Raw genomic sequence first — 26398 nt, 5'->3', positions numbered from 1 at the left:
TCACTTTGCCTCACCTATCACATTTTTAGACTCCATTTAAACTCAAGAGTATCTCTATGTGCATTTAGTTATGAAAATCAGGTTTAGTGTTATAATGTGTTATGCCATGGTCCCTGGCTGTGCTGGGTTCCTGAGGCTCCCAGGGGAGCAGGGATCCATCCCTGACCTGTGTGCCAGCAGTGCTGGAGGTCCAGCTGTGCAATGAAGTCTTGTACATGAGAGATGTGAAATCTTGTGTAGGACACTGCACTGGAGACTTGCTGATACAATGAACTAATATTCGGAGACCAAAAGTCATGCAGGTTTTTTTCCCCTTTCTTTTCTTAGAAACCTAAAAATGCACTACAATTTTTTTCCCCTGAGTCAGTACACTTCTTGCTGAGTAGGCCATAGTATTTTTATATATGCTGATTTTATGTCTGAATACGCTCTTTTTATGTAAAATGCATCTTTCATGAGATTATTTTTCTTTCAGTCTTGCTGGCTGTGTGTGTGCTGGGCAAACTCCCACCCACAAGCAACTAAGCTGCCAGTTACCTGCAGCAGTTCAGCTTTTGCTTTCTTTGAAATACTGAGTTTAAAAATCAAACAGTTTTAACCTTTTTACCTGTTGAAAAACACTTCTAATCTAGTTGTAGGTTTATGCAGCATTCAGGCTCCAAAGTTCTTGTCTAGATTTAACTTTAAAATCTACATACCACAGTTTTGATTTGCTGGGGAAGGTAGAGGGAGTGAGTCAGTATTTGCTGGTTTGCTTAGTAATTGTGGCACTAAAAACCTTAGAGCACTGTAAGTAAATACAATGAACAGTTTTATTCTGTGTAATAGGTTAAAGAAGCACCAGTTTGTGGAATTCTTGATATTTCTTTAGGGAAGTAGATCTTTAACTTGGATTTAAGAAAATCCAACTTCAATGAGCAAAATTCAAGTTGTGTGTCCTGAGGTGAGGCACATATAGTGCCTAATGTTGATGTTTTTGTGATTTGTGAAGTTCTTTCTGATATTTAGTTTCCTTTTTCGTTATTTCTTATCTTATGCCTGCAAAGTTTTCTTTGTCAAGAAACATTCCTTGTGGTTGGTGTGAAGTCAAGTTTCTGTACATGCTTACTCCCAACTGTTACAGCATGTACAAGATTGGGTTTACAGCTTTGAAAATACACCTCCTGCAAAGCATTTGTGCTGTTGGATGAGGTCCTGTGCTAGCCACTTCGTTATTCAAGAGAAACCCACCTTCCCTCTGAGGATCTGCGTGTCTTGGCCCAGCGCTGATGGGTGCAGTCAGCCTCAGTGACAGAAATTGTGTAGGTGTTGCTGGGCACAAGGCGCTCAGTGCTGCGGGAGAGGCGTCGCAGGCAGAGCTCCGGCAGCAGCCCTGCTCTCCCAGCCCGGGGAGAGCTCTCCCAGCCTCGCTCTGGTACTGCCATGGATTTATGCTTTGGTAGAGTTCCTGCTCCCTTACACCTCCTGTGATCTTCAGGATTCCATCGCAGTGCTGAAAGCTGTAGAGGTGCTACTACAGCATTTGTGCCTTTGCTGATGGTGCTAATTTAGTGCAGCTGCCTGACTGTACAGAGAAAATGAGAACTTTGTCATGTCTGTGTTTGTTTAAAACATGTGGGTAAGCTCGAACTCTTGAGCTAGAGCTGTGCATTTTGGTCTGCAAGCTTTAGAATTTGCCTATGCTGCTTTGGAGACAGCATTTCTAGCAGCTGGTTTTGGTACCATGAGTTTTGTAGATATTTTTCATGAATACTTTGTTAATTTCTTAAGTTTTCTTGCATCATGATAATGAAGATAATGTGTATATCCATAGCATATCCTGAAAACTGGGTGAAGGCATGTAATTATTTTCCTTTTTCTTTCTTTACTCTTACTAGACACATTTTGACACTGTTTTCCATTTGTGAAATGGAATGGCTTTTGCTAGGATTTGTCATTACCAGCTGCTTGTGACATGAGAATGACCAGCCCTGCCTCATGCCCAGCTGGCAATCCATGGGCAGGGCAGCTTTTCCCCCTACAGTTAAGAATTACAAAGACACTTTTATCACTAGCATTAACTATGAAAATATTTCTATGGAGATGCTGGCTGCTGAGCAGGGAGGAGCTGCACTGACAAAATTGTTCTCCTAAACATTGATAGATTGAATTACACACTTCATGTTCTTTAGTAAAATGTTGTTAGAGTAGAAGTCATGCTTGATTTGTGGCAGGGAATATTGATTTATACTTTAAAAGACAGAAATTCTTAGTTTCCCTTAGGATTTTTTTCCCTTCTTTTTGTAGAAAAGTCAGTGTGGTGTTCTGATCCAGGAAGAGGGGTCTGCTCATTAAAAAAAAAGAGATATCTTTGTTATTTGAGGTATTAAATATTATAACCAAATCCTTTTTTACCTCAACAGGTATACAAAGCTCGGATATGCGGGTAATACTGAACCCCAGTTCATTATCCCTTCATGTAAGTATTTGTTACTTATGTATCAATGCTGAAGTTACTCTTGGACTTTCTGTAACATGCCATAAAAAACCTGAAAAAAGCCATCATTAAAAGAGACTTGTTCTGCTCCGGAGTGTGGAGCTCACTCAGCTTCCCTTAGAAATGCTTCACCTTTTGACCTCGTACACCACTTGGCAATTCCTCATTGTTCATCTGTGCCAAAGTAATCACGGATTACATCCTGGTGAAAAGGAATAATTAGCACACCCAGTTTTCCTTGCAAATAGAACAGGAAGAGAGCTGGAACTAATACTGCTTCAGCACAGTCACTGTAAAATAGAACTTGGGAGTTCAGGCTCTGTGTTAGTTTTTCTAGGAAACATACTTCAAAAAGTAATTTTCATGGGAAGATAAAGGTAATTCACATATGAGAACAGGAGAATGGATTCTGAAAATCCATTCCATATCTTCTGTTTTGGTTTCTGATAGGTATTTCTTACATTATTTGGTTTTCAGATTAACTTCATTAACTTTATTTCAGTGTCATATAAAACACTCTACAGTTTTGCTTTTCACACAAAAGCTAGTTTAACATTAGATATAAAAAGCTTCTAAACATTGAAAAAACCCTTACAGTGCTCTTTAAACTTCATAGCACATGTTAAAATATAAATATATAAAATATAAGTGGTTATTTAATTTCAGATACATAGAGTTTACATACTTTTTCTGCATCTTTAGATTTGGTTATTTAATTTGAAGATCACTTTCTCGTTCCAAAAAAGAAGAAATATCATGATATTTTAAACACAGGGAATGAAATGACCTGTCAGATCATTAAGCAGAGAAATTTATCCAACAGGGACACTATTAAAGTAGAAGAGAAGGAGGGAAAATGTGGGTTTTTTTGACAGCCTTTTGATACAGTGTGGTGTATGAAAAACAGGGTGCTCAGTCTAGATGCTCCTGCAGCTGAAATGGCCCTTGACTGCAATTCTCTCAATAAAAAACCCCATTTTTCTCATTTGTGCTGCAATCCAAGCTAGATAATTGCAGTAACGGCGTGAGTTTGTGTTAATCCTCTGCCTCGAATGAAATAAAATAGCACTGGGTTAATCCACAGTAGAGAAACAAAGGTAAGAGTACAGCTAAGTCCATTTCAAAGTAAAATGTTACAAAAAAGCACTTTGGTGTCTGTGATTTCCTTAATGTTATTCCCTGTGGAAAAATGGTTTGGTTTCTCCTTGCACTTCCAGCAGTGGCATTTTATAATTTGTTTCTCTAAAATTAATGTTTGCTGTTAAACAGGTCTGAGCAACATTCCTTGTGCCTTGGTCACTTGTAGCTTATCTTATTCATTCCTGCTCTTAACAAATTTTTATCTCCCTATGATGTGTTCTTGATTTTATTCTGAATATGCCTCTGTAGAGATGATAAATGCTTACATGAAAGGTGAAGTAAATGAGAATATATTGAGCCAGTTTGTTGATGCAGCTTGGGTTCACTGCTTTCTTCCCTGGCTGATTTTTAGATCTCAGATCATTAATTTTGCTTGATTTTTACTCACTTAAGCAGGTTTTTCCTGATGTTTGTTAAAACGGGAGTCACCTTCTTTCCATTACCCAGTAGTTGAGTTTTCATTATTTCAGTTTATCTGTGATAGCTGATGGCCTGTTCTTTACTTCCAAAAGAAAAAACTGGCTTGAGTAGTGGTTCAGCACAAAAATTGATTCAATGCAAGGATGTTATTTTATTCCCCCCCCCAAAAGCTCTTAATTCTTGTGCCAAGCAAACCAAAGGCAACTGCTCTGAGTATTGCTGGGATACTGCTCATCCTCAGGCACTGCAGCTGAGGTTTCATCAAGATTTATTTTCTCATTTGTATTTTCAGGATATGATTCTTGATTCAGGTTGTTTGCTCCTAATTTCTGGCTTTCAAACGCAGGGCTGAACAAGCTGACCTTGAGGGCAGCAAAATATTTCAGACCTCCCATCTTGTTTTAGGCTTCTAACAGGATGAGACCAGTTGGGCTTGAAAGTTGGTATAATCCTCTGGCAAGTGGTGGATTTTACTTGAAAGTCCTTGAGGATAACACACATCTGGACAGAAAAATTCCTCTAGATGTGTGAGCTTTGTAACAATGACCTGAAAATATTTGTCAAGGTTCCTCTCTTGACTTGAAGCAAGCACCTGCCTTGCAACATTTTCTTCCCTGTGATTTTAGCTTCTGCTTCTAATCTACCCCCCTTCTATTTGGCTTCCTCCGCTCTTCTGCTTCCTCTCTGCTCTCCTGTAAGCAGCTACAGAAGTTGCATTATGATTCAGTTTTCTTCCTGAAGAGCTCAAAATAATGACTTCTGTTCCATCCTGTTCAGTCTTTCACAACATTCAACTTCTTGGTTCCTCTGGCTCTGCTTGTGTTGCTCTCTGTGGGAAGGAAAGGGAGGAGGATGATCCATGAACTCAGGGCGCTTTTACCCCTTAGGAAGCTGCTGATTTCCAGATCCTGTTGCTGTGCTGCCCTGGCTGCTGGGCTTGAGACTGCAGCTATTTAACGACTTTTTAACAACTTTTCTTAATCTTAGTTGTGAGCAAACATAACTTCCTGCTGAAGGTGAGAACTAGAAAAATACTTGCGCAATTGAGAGGGCTTTTGGATCACAACCTTAGAGCAAACAGCTGAGGCTGATCTAATGCTCTAATGATCTAATGCTGCTTGTATATTCTTTTAGAATTTCCTTATCTGTGTGAAAGATTGTGTTTAAAAGCAATTAGTAAGATCTGAAAAAAATACAGCAGATGCTGCTGGTAGCTGGGGAGTGATCCTTTTTAACAGAATAACAACACTAATAACACTTAAAATTGTTATTATTGCAGTCTGCAGAAAATTAGCACATTTGTTGAATAAAATGAGATCTGTAGAGATATCCTATTTTAATGTTTCTGTGTATATTTTATCTTCCTGATTGCATGTTGAGTGTCTAACAATTAAATTTGTATTTAAGTCTGTTACTTTATTATTTTTTAAATCCTTACCATGCTTACCCATGACAGGAAGTCAAATTATCTGTGTTCTGTGTAGCTTTTCTGAGTTATGCTTGAAACAAAGGATGATTGTGATTAGAGTATATCTGTTTTTTCAGTGTAGATTTTCTTTTTTTGATGACCTACAATAATGTTTGTGTTCTCTGTTGAAGGTATTGCTATCAAAGAGTCAGCAAAAGTGGTCGATCAAGCACAAAGGAGGGTTTTGAAAGGTGTGGATGATTTAGACTTCTTCATTGGGGACGAAGCAATAGAAAAACCAACTTATGCAACCAAGGTATTGAGAAAAAGTTTTAAAAGTAATTTTTTGATAGTGTTTAGCAAGCATCACATGTATAGTAAATACAATGTTAAGAATGCTTTCTTGATAACTTTAATCTTATTTATTTATTAACTCTGTTTAAATAGAAAACAAGGTTTGGTATTGGTTTTTTTGATTTTGGGGAGTATTCAAAACACTGTGAATATATATATTACACATATATATATATATATATTTCTTGATAAATGAAAGGACGCTGAGAGGGTGTAAAGTGGAAATGCCACATTCTCTTGTTCCTTGACTTTTATCAGGAGCATCAGAGTGGGACACTGGGCTGGGGGAACTTTCAGTTTATCCCAGTGCCACCATTCTGCTGTACTGAAAAAAATGTGGTGTGTTGTTCTTGCTACTCAAGGTTAGAAACAGAATTTTGAAGAGGCGAAGCCTAAACTGAAGTTTCTTGCCTGTGTAGATAATATACTTCTACTGCAGTTAAAAAAATAGATTTTTTTGCTTGGTTTTGGGGGTTTTGTTTCTTTTTTCTTGTTTCCAGTTATAATTGGATATTTTTCTCCAACAGTGGCCTATCCGCCATGGTATAGTTGAAGACTGGGACTTGATGGAGAGGTTTATGGAGCAAGTAATCTTTAAATATTTAAGAGCAGAACCTGAGGACCATTATTTTCTTTTGGTAGGTAAATTTATGCCCTGCTTAAGATATTCCATGTAATGAATAACAATGTGCTGACTTATGTAAATTCTCAAATATAAATATGCATATTTTGAAAGCAAAAGTAAATAAATTACCTGGAGCTTTCTTGACGTGCCTTAAGCCATCTTTAATTTTCTAAAAATGTCATTGTGTCAGAACAGCAAATATTTTTCTGTTCTTCTCATTTTCCTCCAAATTATCTGATACCTCACTTTCTTATTTTCCTTCTCCACTGAACTCAATAGTGTTAAGTTTATGTATTTGAGACAAAAGAAATACTTGTGCTTTGACTTTCCATAATTGCAATTATTTTGTTTTTACAGTACTGCCATCTGGATGAAGTATCTAGAGAGTAAATTTCTGTCTTTTATTTTCTGTGAAACTGGAAGGGTTGATTGTCATGTTTGGGATGATTAGATCTCAAGGTCAATGTTATTCTGAAGCATCTGTCATTCCTTAGTATTTTATTTAGGGCCATTGAAATAGGCAGTTTGGCTTAGTGTGTTATTTTATAACCAGGTTTGGAATTAGAGGTGTTGGCCATACCTGTTTAAATGCCTTCACCTACTTGAAGCAATAACTAGGTCCAGTTGCTCAAGGCTGTGTCCAGCCAAATTGTGAATATCTCAAAGGATCAAAATGCCATAAGAACCCTGGGCCCCTTTTCAATATTTGACCACCTTTAAGTTACCTCTTTTCCTCCTAATACCTACTTAGGATTTCCCAAGTTGAGTTTTGTGTCTCTGGCTCCTTGTCCCAACACCTTTGTGAAAAATCTGACTCCCTCCTCTTTTTGCCCTCCTGTTACACAGTTGCTGCAATGGAAGAGTGATATTTTCTTTTCTCAAGTATTCTGTAGCACTATCCAAAATGCTGCTTCAGAATAAAGCCTTGAGTATGTTTGATATTTCATTGGAAGCTGTAGCACACTATTATGGTATGGTTTTTTGTTGTTCAGCTCCTCTCACTTGAGTACATTCCAACAGCTGAGCATAACAACTTGTGTTACAGTGTCTGCCTTCTGAAGGAAAACAGCTCTTTTTGTTGAGAAATCTAAAAAATATCATTCTTTAAATGTGCTAAACTGCATCCTTTGACATATTTTGATAGTCCTTGATTCTTTCAAGTGAAATCAAAAGTTGTAATGAGCTAAGCAACCCACAAAGGAGGTCTTGGGTGTAAATTCTTAAGCATTAACGGATGTAGTTTTTATTGCACTTTTTTTTCTCTTTCTTTTAATGCAATTTGCATAAATTCTTAAAAGCACCCTTTGTCCATTACTATTTTTACATGCTATTGTTGTTGAATGACTCATCTTAACTTAAGTTAGGAGTTGGTGGTTCTTTTTTTTAAAGTCAAATGTTTGGTTTCAGTGTAAGTAAAACTCATATATTTTTTTTTTTTTTGTCTCACAGACTGAGCCTCCATTAAATACTCCAGAAAATAGAGAATATACTGCTGAAATCATGTTTGAATCTTTCAACGTTCCAGGGCTATATATTGCTGTTCAGGTAAGGACAGGGCTGTTGAAAGTCACAGCTGCAATATTTCTCCTTGGGATAAAACTAATTTCACTGTGAAAAAACTGTGTAAGTTTTGAATTTGTTTCTATCCTTCTGGTTGGCAGTTCCAGCACTGCATGTTTGGCATGCTTTGATTCTGTGGGTGGTTACTGGATACTGTTCCTCTGTTACCTCTACAGGCTTCTGAGCAGTAGAGTATGATATATATCTGCTGCACCATAAGTAAATAAAAAAACCACACCACATCATAATAATTCTATTAATCCAAGAACTGAACCCCTTTCAGTATGAAGTAACGAAAAATTATGTTTCAGCATGGCTGAAAAAACATCAGGCAAGTGTCAAAAATTACACTTGTACAGCTTCTTTTTTCTAAGAGGTTGTGTAGACATATATAATATTATTAAATCAGTTTCCATGCTGTAAATTATCGTGGGGTGTCAGTCTGTCCTTGGTGGGGGTGGTGGAAAGTGAGGTCTGCAGGCAGATGTTTTGCTAATATTTGATTTTGGTGTGTTTTTTCCCCAAGGCTGTCCTTGCCTTAGCTGCATCTTGGACGTCAAGACAAGTAGGAGAGCGAACACTGACTGGCACAGTTATAGACAGTGGAGATGGTGTCACTCATGTTATTCCTGTGGTAAGTGTGCCTCAAAGCTACACTACAGCTTCAACAGAGAACAATTTGTCCTCTAAGTTCTCTGAAGTGTACACCTACACCCACTGAAGTATAGGTAGGAAAATGTCAGATAACTCCCAGGGCTGTGGGTGTGAGTTTTGTAGTGCAGGAACTCTTGAAGAACTCTGTAGCCCTGAGTTTGGCAGAGCTAATTGTCTTTCAGTGACTTACCTTAAAAGGTCAATTGCCAAGGCCATGCTAAGTGATGGGTGAAATTGCTTTAACATATTTCCAATTTGGTTTACTGGTAAGAGTAAATAGGCTCTTTATAGTAGTCAGTACAAAGAGTTTGATGTTTTGTTTTCATTTAGCTCAGTTCATTTATATATAAGTAGAAATAATACGAAGTATTAGAGGGCAGATGTTGTATTGTTTATTTTTTCTCCATCTGTTCCCAGTGTTTAGTAGTGCTTCAGCCATACAAGCAAAGTCAAAGTTCCTGCTTGACTGGAGAAAAAACAACGCCTAGGGCTGGTTAGTGTTAAACATCCAATACAAAGTTGCTAAAGCAGAAACTTGGATGACTGTGTGATGTTTTATTAAATGATGAACACCTACAGCTGCAGTTTTCTTACTGTCAGATTATTGGGTTTCCTGCAGGTGTGGATTTCCTTTTGAAAAGCTGTGCATTCAAAAGTTTAAAATTTCAATTTAAAAGTTCAAAAATTTATAATTGGAATATTAATAGTGTTTTTTATTTCAAGTGGCTGATAATAGGTTTCTCTGCCCATGTTTCCTGGGGGTGTTAAATTCCTGTCTATGTACTAGATACATTTGTATTTTCAAAATGAAGTTAGATTACAGTTTTTAAGACAAAGATCTGTACAAAGTTTTATTGTGCCCCAGTAACATCAATTTTTTAGAAACAGTAGCATTGGTGGTGGTCAAACATACACTGCCATGTGGCAATTTCTTATTAATTTTGGTGGAATTTAATGGCTAGATCTTTATTCAGACTGTTAATCCAAGTTAGTGTATTTTTAATAAGACTTAGGAAAAAATTGACATCTCTGACCTTCTACAGGTAAACTTTTAAAGTTGTGCTTAGTAGTCCAAATTACTGTTTAAAAGAGTTGAGCTTTTCCTGATTTGTGGGTTTGGATTTTTTTAAATTGAAATAAGAGGAGGTATTCTGTATCATTTGAAGCATTAAATTCCTTTGCACAATGTCAGTTACTTCTGAAATTTTTAAACATGTTAAACAAATTGTCAACAGTGTTCTACCACTTATAAAATAGATAAAAAGGAATTAACGAACACTTTTCTCTGTAGTGAAGTTAACAGTAGTGGTAGATTTTTTTTATAACATTGTTTTCTGTGTTAGACATATTTGTATGAACATAAGGTGTGTGTGGATTTAGGAGAAGTGAAGCATGAGTGTGATACCTGGACTCCTCTGTTTGGATTTAGCAGGTCTAGTAGGGTTGAAGGCCAAGCTTGCACACTTGGTTTCTTTGTTTAGACCAGATGTTTTTAATGCATTGATAGTGGTCCTCAGGATGAGTGTGACTTGTAAGGGTAGGTTGATGGATGAGGATGGGCCAGGCTGATGTTCTGAGCAGTCCCAATTAATGTGCTGAAATGATGCATTTTCTCCCTGCTTTCAGAAAATTAATTTTGGTTCATGTGGATTGTAACATGTTACATCTGTGGCTGTGACTGCAGGGCCACATCAGTTATTCTAAAATAATATTTCACGAAAAAAAGGTTTCTTGACCTTTTTGGTAAGAGTAACCTCATTTTGAAGAGAAAATAAAGGCCAAGGAATAGTGAGTATAGTGATTTGTCTGCCTTGTGTGCTAGTGACTTTTCTGTTCCTTCTAACCTTGTAAGAATTATGAACCAATGTCATGCAAAGTAAAGTAAGGCTATACTGTGAAGAATTTGATTTGTTGTAATTAAATGAGCCAGTCTTAAACAGCTTTAGCCTCAGAATCACAGGTAGTGGGTAGGAGTTTAGACTCCATGCCTTTCTCCCTCTGAGCTTTGGTGAAAGTAGCTCTTATCAGTATCTTTGTCCCCATTAATTTTGTTTACAGGCTGAAGGATATGTGATTGGCAGCTGTATCAAACACATTCCAATTGCTGGGAGAGATATCACATACTTCATTCAGCAGTTGCTGAGGGAGAGAGAAGTAGGAATTCCTCCTGAACAATCCTTGGAAACAGCTAAAGCAGTGAAGGTAATGTGAATGTTCTTGATCTTAAAGTTATTTTATATCACAACTTGGTATCTGGTTTTAAAGTACAAGAATATCTGAAAGTAATTGTCCTCCTGAGTATTAGGGCTCTGATTCTAAGTAATAGAAAAATGTCTTAATAGTGTAATAACATGAAATAGCTTAAATTCAAGGTTTACTGTTGGGCTACACTCACTCAGTCTGGCCTGGAATTTCACTCTTCACCTGTTGTCTTCCCTTTCTCTTCCCCTCCATTATCATTATTGTTGTTGTTATTATCCTGTTGCTATTATTACTGTAATGTTCTGTTGGAAATACTGTTGGCTGGATGTGTCATATAAAGAGCTGTAATTGCTCTTACATTCTTTCTGAATATTAATGTGTTCTTTTTTGTAACACACGTTACATAGAGAACAAAGCAATGCTGGAAGACATTCAGCTTAAAGTACACTTAAATTTTATTTCCCTGGCAGTTCTTCACTGTATTTCAGAATTAATTTCTCACAATCATCAAAGTTTAGAGGAAAAGCAGAAGAAAAGTAATTTAGCTCAGCAAGAGCCTTCAGTGTTGCACAGAAATGATCTCTAGTAGCAGAGCCATTATCTACCTGTGTACAGTAAATGTCAGTTCAGCTGTTTTGAGGCATATTCTTTGTCTGCCAATGTAATACTTCTAAAAGTTTAAATTACTGCATTTTCTGAAATTTCATATCAGTTTTCTATACTTTAGGTAGTTCTAACTGTATTTATTCGATTTGCAGGAGCGCTTTAGTTATGTTTGCCCTGACTTAGTAAAAGAATTTAACAAGTATGACACAGATGGTACAAAGTGGATTAAACAATATACTGGAATTAATGCTATCTCAAAGAAAGAATTTACCATTGATGTTGGTTATGAGAGATTCCTGGGGCCAGAGATTTTCTTCCATCCTGAGGTAAGTTGATTTGACTAAACTTTCTGTTTTAAAAGCATTTTAGGTGATAGCATAGAAATCCTATTTGCAAAATTGTAAAGAAGTAGTGATCATCCTGACTTACATTTCTTCTTATTTATAAATAGATACCAGCTATTGTTGCAAGTCAGCATGGTTTGATTCTTGATTGTTAATAATCTTTATACAAATCCAGGCTGATACACAAAGCACTTAGTAGCAAAAGTATTTAACAACTGTTTCCATTATTAATTTTCATGACATCTGTAGTATAATAGAACGATTCTTTGCTTTTCTTCCTCTTTATCTCTTCCTTTGCAATATGTGGTCCTCTACAGTGACTTGATTTTTATTCCTGATTGCAGTTTGCTAATCCTGACTTTACACAACCAATCTCAGAAGTAGTAGATGAAGTTATTCAGAATTGTCCCATTGATGTTAGACGTCCTCTATATAAGGTCAGTAGCTTAATATCTGGGTTTTTTAGAAGAATTGTGATTTTTATCAAGGTACATATTTGAAACTCTTAAAAACCAAAGCAAAATTAACAACATTTACCATTTTTCTAGAAATGAATCCAATATGCAAAAGGCTTTGTTTGTTCACTTAAACATTTTCAGAATGTGCTTTTTCATTAGGGGAACAAAAAACTGAGCAGAAGTGGTGAGATGTAATAAGATATAAATGGATTTTAAAGCACAGGCTATTTTAATGTAGCAAACCCTTGATGAGTTCATGTTGTGTCATGCTTTTATGTTAGGTAATTTGCTTAACTGTAGCTTTAAAAACTGTTTTTAGATATTTAGAATTTAGGAACTGGGTAAAGCTGGAGACTTGTGTGTTTCAGATGTGGTTAACAGGTTTTGTTATTCAAAACAGAATATTGTCCTCTCTGGAGGCTCAACCATGTTCAGGGACTTCGGTCGCCGTTTACAGCGAGACTTGAAAAGGACTGTTGATGCCAGGCTGAAACTTAGTGAAGAACTTAGTGGTGGCAGACTGAAGGTTGGTTCCTGCAGCTCACACATTAAACAAGCATCTGTTAACTGGAAAATGTGCAAATGACATCTTGCAATGATCTTTGGTCTTTGTTGAAATGTCTTTACCTTATTTGAAGTTCTTAGAGAGGCTTTTCAGAGATTCTTCCATTACACTGATCACATACCAGGGCTTGGCCACTCCAGCTGTCTTTGTGATTGTTGTTTATTGATCAATTGCATTTCACTGTGCTCAGTCTTTTGAGCTTGAAGATAAGAGAGATGAATCAAGCTCATTGTTGAGCCGCCAGGAGAGTCAGGAGCACGTGTCCTGTGAGGAATGAGGGAGTCTTGATTAGAGAAGGTTTTACTGATAGTGTCTCAGTACATGTGTGGAGATTACTGACTTTGAAGTTCAGCTGGATAAAACCCTTCCCCTGGCTTCATAGCTTACCCTGCCTTGAGCAGGAGGCCCAAGCCAGAGACATGTGGTCCCTTCCCACCTCTATTATTTTACTATAAGCAACTTCATGTTTTTACTAAATGGCATGATCCTTAATTTGTGCTCTTCCCCCTTCATATCTGTGAGCCAACTGCTGCATCTTTCTGTTGTCTCTGCATAAATAAAAGACCAGCAAAGGAAAAACAAAAAAAAACCAACCAAACAAAAAAAAAGAACAACATTGTGGGTTTTTCCTTTTAAAGCAAAATTGAAGTGATTTTTCTCATTTATTTTTTTAGTAGCAATCTAGCTAGGCGACCTCAAACAATCCTTTAAAACCCCAGCAGAGTTTTATAATATGCCATGTAGACAACTCTGAAATTTCAGTCATACACAGTTCTCTGGCCCAAGAAACATCATGTTTTCTTTACTAGACTCGTACCACTTAGTAAGGAAGCAGAATCTGAGTAAGGAAATTGGATTCTTCTTGTCTTCTAGGTGCCAGGCGTGGCAAAGAATCGCTGGCTGGAGTTTTGCAAATGTGTCACAGAACATTTTTAGATACTGTTAGATACTGTTTCAAATTTCAGCGGGTTGGGCTGTAACAAATAAATTCTGAAACTGTTACATGCACTGGCAGTTTCTATGGGCAGCAGTAAGGAATGGGTTGTGTAACCAACAGGTTTCCCTATGGAGGGAAAGGGAATGGCTGACTGGAATGGGTGCTGTAGTTCAGAAAAACATGATTGACATCCTGGATAAATTTTCAATCTGCAACTGATGCTTTGTTAGAATAATCACATGAAACTTGAAAATTAACTTCCTAAAGTGTGTATTTTTGAAGAGTTTAGGTAGAATGGATTAATGCTTATAAATGCATAAATAAATAGCTCATCAAGAAATTAATCAGAACATTGTGTGAAAAGAAATGGGTGTGAATGGAAATATCTCTGTCTGATAAAGCAGATAACTTGATCTATAAGCAGGAGCTGTTTCTCACTCTTCATTGTACAAGGGAAAGTCTGAAGCCATAGATGTAAATTTACATATATAGCACTTGCAAAAATACTAATTTATGAAAATAATTTGGTGTATACACTCCTTTAAAACTAGATCTGGTTTTTACCAGCAGAAGTGACTTCTAATGTGCTGCTTTTCTCTCCTTTTTTCTGCAGCCGAAGCCCATTGATGTCCAAGTCATTACACACCATATGCAGAGATATGCAGTCTGGTTTGGAGGATCAATGCTGGCTTCCACAGTGAGTTTAACTGTCAAGCTGAGCATGTTTGAGCCATTCTGACTGTGCTTTTGGAACTCTCATCTCTCATTGTATATTAATTGTATATTAAGTGTGGTAGAGGAATTTCTGATATATCTCAGGTGGTAAATATACCTTTCCTGTTTTTGCATTAGACTTTAAAGACGTGGAAGAGCAAATGAAAGCTGAATTAAAGCTTTGTGTGAGTTGTTAAATAGTGCATTTTAGTTTTGTGGCAGAGTATATTCTTTGCATTGGTGTTTAGCCATGCATGATGTAACTCAATTCTAGATTTCTGTGCTATCTTTATCTTTTTCCACTGGCTACATAAAAGTTAATACTGTTAAAATAAGGTATCTATACCATACACTAATGTTTTTTTCCTTCCCTTTACAGCCTGAATTCTACCAAGTATGCCATACCAAAAAAGATTATGAAGAGATTGGCCCTAGCATCTGTCGTCACAACCCTGTGTTTGGAGTCATGTCTTAAAGCTGACCCTGCAGGGGTCAGGGCTGGGGAAGTGGGGAGGAGGAAGAGTCTTTCTGATTACTTGTTTGTCTGATGGCTGGTATTAAGATAACAAACATGACTTGACAATATGAAAAAGACCAAACACAATTAAGCAGGATCATTTTAATAAGTGTCTCAACATGCGGATGTAGTGGAAAGCCAAAAGGATCACGTTTTTTCTTTAGATTGATTATTTGAACCTGTGCGTAACAAAACAAAGAAAAAGTGGATTTTAGTTCTTTCTGTGCCCTGATATTTTGTATATTAATGAATTATCCAAGATTTGATGGGATTTGATGGTGTGTAGATAGTCAGCTCTCTAATGCTTCCATTGTACCCCTTCATGGGTGCAATACAGGAGCTTGTTTATATTTCATACTTTTTTATACTTTGAGGAAAAATATGAATAAAAGAAACTGTAATATTTGAGGAAAAAAAATTTACCAGTGACCAACTTGAAAGTAAATTTAAAAAAAAGAAAAAAAGTCATGACTCATGCAACTAGCTCTTGCAAATCATGACCAGTCTAAATCCTGGGTTCCATACAATGCGAGTGCTTTTGGAACTAAGAAGCTACTATCTTGGATTAACCAATGCCTGCTAGTGCTTTCTGATTACTTGGTGCATTTTCATACTATCTCTTGCTTTAAAAAAAAAAAAAAAAGTAAAGACAAGACTGTTGGACCAGTATTGCAGTTCTGTAGTGTCATTTCTAATTAAACCAAATAATCAGGTTATCAAAATTTGGTGTATTTAAAGCCTAACACCATTCCAATAAAGGCACAAAATTTCTTTTTATGTTGGTGTCAGACTTGTTAATCTCATGACATGGGAAGTTCTGAGCATGGGTCCCTACATATCCGCTGTGGCTTTTGAGGAGTGAGGTTGGTCTGTGAGGTAGAGATGTAATGTGCTTTGTGTAACTCAAGTGTGAGCATTTTAGAACTGCAGTTTGTGTGTTCAGTTAGCTAGCACTTACCTAGAGAAGCCTGACAGCTCCTCCACTGTTGGCTTTGTTCATCTACTTTGTTCTGTAACTTTTTTCCCCCCACTTTCTTGCAGGTGGTGCTATTCAGGAGTCAGCACTGCGTTTTCAATCTCTGTGGTTTTTCTGCAAGAAAATACCATGTAGATAAAAATAAAGTGAAAACAATCTCTTTCTCATTCTTTCTAGGAAGAACACTTTCTGTAGTGGCTGCAATTGCTTACAATTTCTGTTGATATTTGGTGAGAGAAAACTCAATTTTTAGGCACTTCTGGGCCACAGATGGAGTTGAGGCTGTTTGCATAGAAGTCCACAAGAGGGAGATAGCCCAAAGATGGCTCATGTTTTTATCAGAGAAGCTTATCAATTGCCAAAGCTTCATAACTTGGTGCTCCACTTGACTCCAAAACAAGAATGAATGTGGGAAAGTTGTTTTTACAGCAAACATTGTAAAAAATTTACATGCTGGAATCAAACAGAACATGAGGCAAACAACACGTTTTTGAACAATTTTATTACAAAACTATTTTGGTAACATCTCTGTAACAGTGATACAGTGTTTTAGTTCTTATAACTTGCTTTTAAACTCAGTTTGAGTCGTAGCTGTAGGCTGATTCATGTGGTAAAGAAGACCAATTGGCAAATATATATAAAATAAAGTTAATTTGAGTTACGCTTTTCCAGCAATCCTGGTTCTGCCACTGTATCCTATCTGGTGACAGGATAGTTTGATACACTGCAGTGGTGTGAAGATAAAGCAAAGATCTTTTTCTTCTCTAGAAAATAAGAGTCTTAAGAATTCACGTGAAAATCTTAAATTCCCAACACAGATACAGAACAGTGAGCAAGTGCAAAAAGAAGGAGTGAATTCCTCTTCCTCTCACACACCGCTGTAGAGAGATCTTGGGTGTTGTACAGGTTCTGTGTTCATCTTTCTGGGGCCCCAGGGGAGCTGCTCAAAGCTTCTGTTTGTCATTTGTGTAGAAGAGAAGGGGGAGAAACCATGCCCTCACACAAGCATTGATTTTTTTATTTGTAGGTGTCATCTAAAATTACATTAATTTTCTCATGGAATGGAGTAAGTGGGAGTTTTTTGCAGTGTGTTTTTTGGTTTTTTTTTTTAAACTGTAGGTGTACTTTTGGAGAAGTTACACAGCCACAGCTGATTTTGGGTGTGTTAAGAGAACTAAAAAAAAGTATGAGCAGCTCCTGTTAATGACTTGGACTGCATGGAGAGTCAATACTTAAACACACCATACATAGTAGTAAATTCAGTCTTGTACAGTGGGAATAACTGTCTGGAAAGGGCTCAGAGTGTTCTGCACGTCAGATCTGCTGCTGGTGAGTGGTGAAGTGGCTGAGCAGCCCCTGGGTAGGGCATCCCAGGGATTGTGTAAAGCACACACTGTACAGTGTTAAACACAGGCAGTCCCAGGAAAACCCTCTGCAGTCTTGAAATGTGGATCTCCCATTGTTCTGTGTGGTGGCCTTAAAGCATCCAAAAGGTTCATTGCAAAGGCAAGTGCTTAAAAAAACCCCACAGAGCATGAAATGATATTTTTTTTTCTCCAAAGGCTCATTACTGGAGAGGTTACACAGGGAAGGCAATTTTAAATGCATTTAAGGGGATTTAATGGGACTGAGGTCAGGGCATAGCTTTGTGTCCTGTGTATGAGCCTGGCTGACAGAATCCCTGAGGAGACCATTCTGAAGGGCAGAGGAGTCCAGGAGGGACTCCTGGATTCAAGAAATCTCAAAGACACAAGAGCAGGCTCTCCCCACCTGCTGAAAGCTGAGGTGGTCATTTCCCACCTACTAATTATATAATTCTACAAAGGAGACTTACACTTCTACTGTCCTGCTGCCTGCAGGAAGAGCTGGAGCAGTGCTGACTGTGATAATAAGAAAATAGCAAAGAGCACTAAACAGCTGCAGTTTGGCCTGCCTGAACTTGGCTCACTTTACCCTCCTCTAGGAATTTGATTTTATTCCAGTAGATGAAGTAGGACTCCAGGTTTAATTGGCTTAAAAGCTGGTAGTTTCATGCAGCTGAACTTGGAATAAATCAAAGGTCACTGCCAAGTTGGTTTAGGCTCATCTCTTCATTTTGTGAAAATGTACCAAATGTTAGGTATTGTTGGGATGGATGAGTTATCACTTGAAAAGATGCCTGGAGGCAACTGCTGGGCTGGCTGAGCTCCTACTGCCAGCTGTGGGCTAGTGCTGTGCAGCCTCCCTGCCGGATAACTGGTGTTCTCTGTGTAGGACTAAAACTCCTCTGTCAGTAAAATTAAGATATATACATTGTTAGCATCACTTAATACTTGTTTTGGTTGGTTTTTAAAAAAAAATTTCCTCCACAGAAGCAAAATGCAGAAATAATCGGCTCCAGGTGCCAGTCCCCTGTTTCAGTAGAAGCCTGTGAGTTTCCTGTTTCAAACAGGATCCCAGCTCCCATGTGGATGCTGCAGATGTCTCTTTCCTCACAGCATTTTTAATCAGACACTGGGTTGCAGTGTTGGCAGCAGGTGTCTCTCACCTCCGTGAGAAGCAATGCCCCCCTGTGTGTTTGGGAGGCAACACACAGTGGCTGTAGGGTTTTTATCCCCAAAGTTGCAGTATAAATATAAATATTTTAGTGTAAATGCATTTACTGCTGGAGGGAGGCCCAGGGAGCACAGCAGAAATTAGTTTACAGGAGCTAAAGATGTAGTGCTTGATACAGAGCATGTAACACTGATATGGCTGAGAAAAGAGCTCGGGTTTTTTTCTGCTTCTCATGAACTAAAAGGTCAGGAAAGATGTTTTGTTTGAAAGACAAAACAGCACAGAAGAAGCCATTTCCACTTCATGAAAACCCAGAAGCTGACCTGCATGAGCACCCAGGACTAACCTGTTTTAGCATCTTGGAGTTGTTCCAATTTCTTTTAATAAATGAACATTAAGTGGAGCAGGGGTTTAAATACCTCTCTCCATCCCACCTAAATGCCCTGGCTACTGAGCTGTGTGGAAAATTTTCCCCTGGTCTTGTTTGAGTCTCCCCATCCCTGAGTTGTTGCAGAGCCCAGGGCTGCCTACAGCATGGCAAGGGTTGTGTCAGCAGTGACTGCTCTGGGATGGAACCCCCAAAACCCATTCGGCAAGGTGGTGTTTAGCTGTGGGTTGGTTTCATTGTTGTCTCCAGTTTCCAAACTCTGATTTAGCCAGACTGTTAGTGGTGAAAAATACCCCAAGTTGTGCCTCAAACACAGTAATAAATAACAAATATGAATGGTAAATCTCCCAAGGAACCCAGCAAATCAGGAGCATGCACGAATCTGTTGTGATGCAGAGTTGCAGCTGAAGCACCGTGGGGAGGGGAGGGGAGGGGGAATTGGCCTTTGTGCAGCCCTTTATGAGCTGTGATTGTGTGAGGCTGCCTGGCAGGAGAGGGCAGGCTCGCTGCACTCAGGGGTTCACGCTTGGCCACAGGATGGCACTTTCCTACAAGAAATCCGGCGCGGCTGCAGCCTGGAAAACCCCTTGGCACAACCTGCGTGGAAAAAAGCAGCTGACTGAAAGCATGTGACGGCAAACCCTCCTGGAAAGGCTGGTGTTTTGTAGTCACGTCAAGGTGAGGAAGATTAGAGCCTTGTCTTTGTACCTGGAGCCAAGGAATCCGGAGATGTCTCCCTGCAGATGCTCCAGGCAGAAGTGGTGTGAGCTCAGCTGTGGATGCTGAGCAGGACTGAGTCCCTCGGCACAGGGAATACCGAGGTGCACTGAGAGGGAATCCATGTCACATGCAGGATGTGACACCAAGAGATAACTGCCTGGATTTTGCACTCCCATTGCGATTCAATTCTGAATTACCTCAACCTTTCCTTGCACCTGGTTGTAGGGAGTGCACAGGAGATGGCACAAGCATGCACCCATCCCATAAGCAGAGATAAAGCCAGGGAGAGCTCTGCTTATCGTGGTCCTGACAGAGATTGGAGGTGCTTTTAGTGTTTTGTGCTTGTCCCCCACAAAGTGCAGGCAATGATAATCTGACCCTGCTGTGGTGATACTGCACGGATGTCTCGGCACTGTTCTCAGTATGGCTCACCAGACTTTTCTGAGCAAATTGTGCTGTTACCTGAGGGTTGATTTGGGGAAGAGGAAAGTTTTCACATTGTTGTGGGGAGCTGGGCCATAACCAGGCTGTTCTGGTGTAATCACAGTGTTCAGCCTGAGCAGATACCCTGGAAGTGGTCCTGGGCTGGATGGAGCTGGGCAGCAGCTGTGTGTGCCTCTTGTATTTTACAGAGCTATGAGGATTTATAGAAGAACTCCTCTAATTATTGCTAATGCACTTTGATTTCATGAAGTCATGACCTGGAAACCTTCTGCTCCTCTCTCACCTCCATTAACTCATCTGACCTACAAAATGTCTAATGTGGTTTATCTGCCAAATGTGCAAGCTGACAGCGAGCTCAGAAAGGGCAGATACACCTTTCCTCAGCTGTGGAACACCCTGGGGGGGATGATTTTGTTCTGTTTGAGCAGCCACCTCTAACTCATGGTCCTTTCACTCTCTTACCTCTGCACGCCCTGCAGCACCCTGGCAGCTGCTAAAACCTGTCCAAGTCAGACGGCACGGAGCTGTCTGCCAGACAGAGGTGAGACGGTGCCTGATGCAGCAGGGGCTGAGCCAGAGGGGCTGAGCACAGGTCATGGAGCAGGGGAATGGGAGGTGCATCCCACAGCACAGCCCATGTGTTTTCCCAGGTGATCTTGGAGTTCCTGGGGTTGTTCTGCTGGTGGACTCGGTCACTTGCTCCTTCAGCTCCTCACTTCATGGTTGTGGCAAAAGCCTTTGAGCCTCTGTGCCGGGAAACTTTGTGGTGATGGCAGCTCCTTGCTGGCACAAATACTGCCCAATGAATATTTGTGGTCCCTTGCTCCTCCTGTACTCAGGGAAAGGGTTTCTCCTTTATTGTCTATGCCCTACAGAGCTAAATAGATCAAAACTAATGACAAAGGGATGACAGGAGACAATGCTCCGTGACCTGTGGGGTCGATGTCACATTTTGTAGCACTCTGCAACTGCTGTCCTCTGTGGGTTGTTTCCTTATTCCATTATGCCCATAATTCCCCTGATGAATGGGATGTGTTTGCTGTGGCAATGGCAGAGGTGAGCAGTAGGCTGAGAAAGCAGAGGTGGCATGGGGACTAGGGGACTCTGTGCCATTGGTGGTGACGTCCAGACTGTGCTCATGGTTCAGGTGTGCTGCCTGAACACAGCCTTCCCCTTCATGCCTGCCCCCAGCTCCTCTCCCAGCTGAAGAAGATATTGGGTAGCAGTAGTTAGATGCTTTCTCCAGGTAATGGCTGTCAGGGCCCAGGTGCTATAACCCACTCCAACTCTGATGAGAATTGCAGCCTGCAAAATGAGAATTTTCCAGCCTCCAAAAGACAGGGAGACTAAATGGCACACTACTTTCCAGTCTCCTAACAGATTAGCCATGTTATAAATGGGTGTGTTGGAGGGACAGATAAAATACACCTGGAGCTTGTGTAGAGAGAGAGGTTGGTGTGCAGGGAGGTGAGAATTGAACTGACAGACCTGCAGCTGGGGTCTCTGTGGTTTTCCTTTTTTCAGCACCCCTGTGCAGCCTGGAACCCTGACTTTCACTTGGAAGGTTAATTTTCCTTCAAATGAGAAATAGGTTTGGCTCCAGCAGTCAAAGCAAGGTTAAGAACCCGGACAGAGGAATTGCACAGAGCTGAATCCTGCAGATCATTGCAGGTGAGCATCCAGAGCAGCTTTCTTTGCTTACTCCTTAGCCCTCCAAGCATCTTCCCTGAAAGCTTTTGTCACCACACACGTGCCTTCTGCTGGGTACATGGGCTGTTGGTCCTTAGAATTTTTGTTAAATGCATAGCAGTGTGGCAATTTATTAATTTTCAGAGTTCTTGCTCTTTAGAAACTCAAGCAAGTCAGAGTAATCAGCTTAAATAAAAAAATCTGAGGGGAAATTCACTGGCATTAAAAAAATTGCATTTAAAAGTTTCATTCAAAACACACTGGAAATGTGAAATTTTGTTGGCAGTAAACATTTGCACCTGTCTGATCCTATCTGCAGGTCTTTCCTCTCCCGGTGGGCAGTGCTGGCAGCTGCCTCAGTGCTGATCCTGGCAGAGGAGGTGCTGCTGCAGGACCACGGGATGTAGGGCTGCTGTGAATCCCCTGAGTCTCCTCAGATGTGTGACCCCTGCCACCTGCTGCTGCAGCCAAAGCCAGAAAGTGATGAAAGTCCCTTTGCTGCTCTGTTTGCTATTTTTCCTAAAGGAAAAAATATTTTTCTCTTCATGAGTATTAATGACAATGCAGGATTTATATTGTCTCTCTGCCTTTAAGCCCTGATTCACATCAAATACCATTTGGGATTTTTTCCATTGTTCAGCATAGGGATAACTTTGCATACTTCATTTCAGGTGTGTTTGAGAGCACGGGAGAAGAGAGGGGTATTGGAAATTCCTAAGGCAGGACAAATGTCCAGACATAAAGAGAAAGGTAACGATGGTACAGGGGCTCCTCTTGCTGTCTAGGTGGTAAACCAGGAAAGGCACTTTTCCAATATTTGATAAACAGTCAATACCTGGTGAAGAAGAAGGAAGGAGCTGCATGGCTGGGAGACTCTTTGCTTCAAAGCACATGGCCAGAGCTTTCAGACAGCACTGTGGTACCACCAGCACAGCCTGGTGACCTCCCTCACCTTCCACCCCTCAGCCAGGCTCTGGCAGCAGGATCCAGACTCCTCTTCCTGAGGCTTTTCTTCTGCAATGAAGTTATAACTGGAAGTGTCAGCATTTCAGCAGGGGATGGTGCTCAGCTTCACATGGGGACTAAAAAAAGAGCAGAAGAATATAGAATAAGTGGCAACTGAAAAGATATAGAAAAATTTAATTCAGGTTTCATAGTATTTGTATTTGCCTTAACAGCCTTGGCTTGCCACTGCCACAGTGCACTGCCCTAAGTGAGCATGTAAAATGTGCACATTCACTTGGCAAACACAACTGACTTTTCAATATTATCTATATATTGATGTGCACAGGCAATATTGAAAAGGCACTCTACTTATTCACACTGTGAAGATATCATGTTTAATACACTTTAGACAGACATGGCTCAGAAAACTCCAAATCTGCCCTTCAAAATTATAAAATTAAGATGTGATGGGAAAGACCATTTAACAGCCAGGCCTTTATGTAATGAGTGCAAGTCTTGAGTGACTTCCTGGATAATATTTTTATATGGTGTCCCTCTGCCATGATTCTTAGGTATTACATGGAAATAATGTGACAACTAAAACCTGGTGTATTTTTTTGAGTAAGTTACAGGACAGAGGGATGGGTCATTTATGGACTGAGGTGCCTGAGCTCTTTATACACAAATGGGGACGGTACCCCTGCAATGTGGGGCCCTTTGCCCCAGGGGTAAAGTGTGGGGCCTGCCTGCTCCATCTGGAGTTTCAGGTAAGCGGCTCCACAGTAAAAGGGTGAAGGGAATCAGGAAAAAAGGAGGGAAAGGACTGAAAGGCTCTTGTTAGTGGCTGTAATGTAATAACAGTAAATAGAAATTTAAATTAGATTGCTCTCCAAGATTATTACCCAACAATTGGTCAAGGAGTCACATAACTAATCTAATTTTTACACTTTATGCCTGCAAAATATCTGTTGATGCATTTTCTCTCTCCTCTTTTCTTGCAGGAGCATTGATCATTTTATTGTTAAGTCTGATGCTGCTGCTGCTAGAGCCCTTGGTCTGTGTGAAGCTGTGTTTTGGGGAAGACCACAAAGCCTTCAGTGTATGATTTACTGGAGCAGAAAAACTTGCTCATCCCTTCCTTGGCTCACCTGAGTTGAAAATACAATCTCCTCTTAAAACAAGCCTGTGCACAGCTGGGTGTAATTCAGCCCACAGCTTCTGCTGCCTTAATTCACAAAGATCAATTTACAGAGGAAAGCCTCCAGCTAACTGATGCCAGGTGGTGGCTTTGGCTTCCTGAGGGGGTGGGTGACAAATACAAGTGGCCTGAAACAAATCAAGGGATAATGCTGTGCCACAGAACGGTGCTGGATGCCTTCTGTCTGCGGGTATCTAATACAGCTAATAAGCAGCTCACATTACTGCCTGATTTGGCAGGAATTATTACCTGCTGAATGGCTTAATAGATTTCCAGTCCCTCTGTGTGTAATTTTCACTCATCCCCAAAGGAAAGCTATATAATGTTTGCCATAGTTGTTTGTGGAATTGGGATGCACCACAGGTGTCATAAACTGCTCTGTATTACATGCCATTTTGCTTCTGGTGGGGCTGTAATTACTGGGAGCTCTTCTCTACTTGGGATGTGATTGTCCAAGGCAGGACCTTACACTGTCTGGCCTCCCTTTGTGACGGCAGTGTTTGCCTTCATTATCTTCATTATTGGTAAATCTGCCCAAGTAACTCTTGGACATCTTAAAATATGTTTAAGTGGTTGGATTCAGAGGTGTTTTTTTATCAGGGCTGTGCTTTTAAATAAAGCAAGATCTTGAAAAATGATTTTGAGTAGTGGACCTTTTTCAATAGCTTTTAGAAATACTGTATTTAAATTAGCAGTGTGGTCACAGGTTTAATCATGTAGGTGGGCTGCCTTATAGGAAACAAATTCACTATTTCAGATTCTAGTTCAAGAGGAAGAAACGTATTCCAGTAATGCTTAGAAACAATAAATTAGATTCTGACAAGATGCCCTATACCCATGTCCCTATATTAGGGGAGGAATGGTGTGATCAGGGTGTGAAATGAAGAGAAGGACCCAGGCACTGGACACAGAGGGGTCCTGCTCACATTCATTAGCCAAGATGATTGCAGCAGCCAAATATTTGATTAAAGGATATATAAAAATACCCATTAAATAAAATAAGCCTGCATGGGTCTTTGGCTGGTGTGTCTGAAAATGCCATAACCCTGGAATTGCAGCCCAAAAAGCGAGGGAAGGCTTTCTGAAGTGCCCACCTAAGGGACCTGTGAAAATTAATGGCACAGCAGAAACACTCTGTAAAGGTCAGCCAGGATGGTGTCAAGTCCTTGTTTAGCACAGGCCTGCCTGGTGCAATTCAGCAGAGATGTTTTAATTACAGCAACACTTCGTGCACCCCATGGTTCTTCTGTGAGAGGAAGTGGGGGAACTCCCCACCCACCAAACCAAACCAAACCAAACCAAACCAAACCAAACCAAACCAAACCAAACCAAACCAAACCTGCTGCATTGCTGCAGATTGCAGAATCCAGATTGGTGCATTGCCACCATTTAGCAAATTGGCTTTAAGGGAGGATGAAGGATTTGGTTCATGAGGCTGCAGCCCACCAAGGGCTGATAGTGGCACAAGAGTTTTGCACATCACATCCAAATGCTCTGGCCAGGTGGCAGTCCCTGTGACCCCAGGCTGCTCCACCAGGTACAGCCAAAAATACACCTGTAGAAAAGGGGTACTGCTTGTAATCTGTGGATGTTGCTTGTTAAATGCCTTCTTAGAAATATACCATAACTATATTATATTCTCAGTAATACTGCCTTGAACAAACAACCAAAAATTTTGATGCTCTCCAGGCAGAAGTGAGGAAAATCAGAGCTATAAAGGGTCTTTTAAAGCTGCATTTTTGTTATGACTGCAAGTATCATTGCTAGAGCTAGCTTAAAATAATGCCTATGTCCAAGGGTTTTTGTAAGCAGAAAATGTAACAAAAATCCAAACAGCCATTTAATGGTGAGAACAGTCACTATTTGATGTGAAGAAAACTGTGTTTTCTTGCTATGCACAAAAGCTAGAAATGCCTAGAAAGATGTCATTCCTGTAACAGTTTGTCATGCTGAAACTTCACCAAAACTGCAGAAAAGGGCAATCAAGAATGTTTCTGTTTTATCTTTAGGTAAGTGGAAACTGCTGGCACAGCATTGCCTTGATGGGGTGGGAGGTTTTCTCTGGGGCAGCCCAGAGGAGGTGGCTGTGGCTGGGGAATTGTCTGGTGCTGGTCCAGACTGGGTGAAGGACACTCCTGCCCTGCCTCTTGGAAGCTGTGTGACTTCACAGGCAGCTTGATCTGCCTGTCACAGAGGGTTTTCTGCTCTTCCAGCAGGCTGATTTACATTCCCTTCACACACAGCTATATTGAAACCTGCTTGTGTTTCTTTGGATGTTGCCATTTTGCAAAATCCTCGAGTGTGTAGCTGTCATGTCTCCTTCTTCCTGATCTTCAGCAGTCCTTGCTGTCCTCCTCACCAATCCTGCCAGTGTACCCCATGCACTGCCTGCCTCTTTTCCCTGTGGAGCAGCAGAACCTGTGGCTATTCCAGGGAAAACAGCCCTGAGCCGTGGTCACATTTTGATGATATTTACCAGTTTCTGCTCACCTTACACTCACCTTAGTGTCTGTCCTCGGGCTA

General features: G+C 40.1%; 1 protein-coding gene and 1 long non-coding RNA gene across 2 annotated transcripts; both read left to right on the top strand.

Annotated features, from left to right (window-relative positions):
- Positions 1–2402: 2402 nt before the first annotated feature.
- Positions 2403–15757, top strand: ACTR3 (actin related protein 3). The gene is made up of 11 exons (XM_033516014.1): positions 2403–2458; positions 5636–5760; positions 6326–6436; positions 7873–7968; positions 8510–8617; positions 10696–10839; positions 11598–11771; positions 12134–12226; positions 12648–12773; positions 14363–14446; positions 14843–15757. The coding sequence occupies exons 3-11, from the start codon at positions 6365–6367 to the stop codon at positions 14936–14938; spliced, it is 993 nt and encodes a 330-aa protein (XP_033371905.1). The 5' UTR covers positions 2403–2458; positions 5636–5760; positions 6326–6364; the 3' UTR covers positions 14939–15757.
- A 5583-nt stretch (positions 15758–21340) lies between these two features.
- Positions 21341–24477, top strand: LOC117244743. Its single transcript, XR_004498382.1, has 4 exons — positions 21341–21714; positions 22052–22212; positions 22404–22482; positions 23679–24477. It is a non-coding gene; the product is annotated as an uncharacterized LOC117244743 (long non-coding RNA).
- The last annotated feature ends 1921 nt before the right edge of the window (positions 24478–26398 follow it).

Source organism: Parus major, chromosome 7, assembly GCF_001522545.3.
Source record: "Parus major isolate Abel chromosome 7, Parus_major1.1, whole genome shotgun sequence".
Classification (NCBI taxonomy): domain Eukaryota; kingdom Metazoa; phylum Chordata; class Aves; order Passeriformes; family Paridae; genus Parus; species Parus major.
Note: the sequence above shows the minus strand (reverse complement) of the source record. Positions and strands in the feature narration are given on the sequence as shown.

Bases quoted from the DNA above. Each gene is read 5' to 3' on its own strand.
- ACTR3 (XM_033516014.1), top strand. From the start codon at position 6,365: ATGGAGAGGTTTATGGAGCAAGTAATCTTTAAATATTTAAGAGCAGAA. The intron at 6,437-7,872 runs GTAGGTAAATTT...TTTGTCTCACAG, and splicing joins AGGACCATTATTTTCTTTTG to ACTGAGCCTCCATTAAATAC. The intron at 8,618-10,695 runs GTAAGTGTGCCT...TTTTGTTTACAG, and splicing joins TCACTCATGTTATTCCTGTG to GCTGAAGGATATGTGATTGG.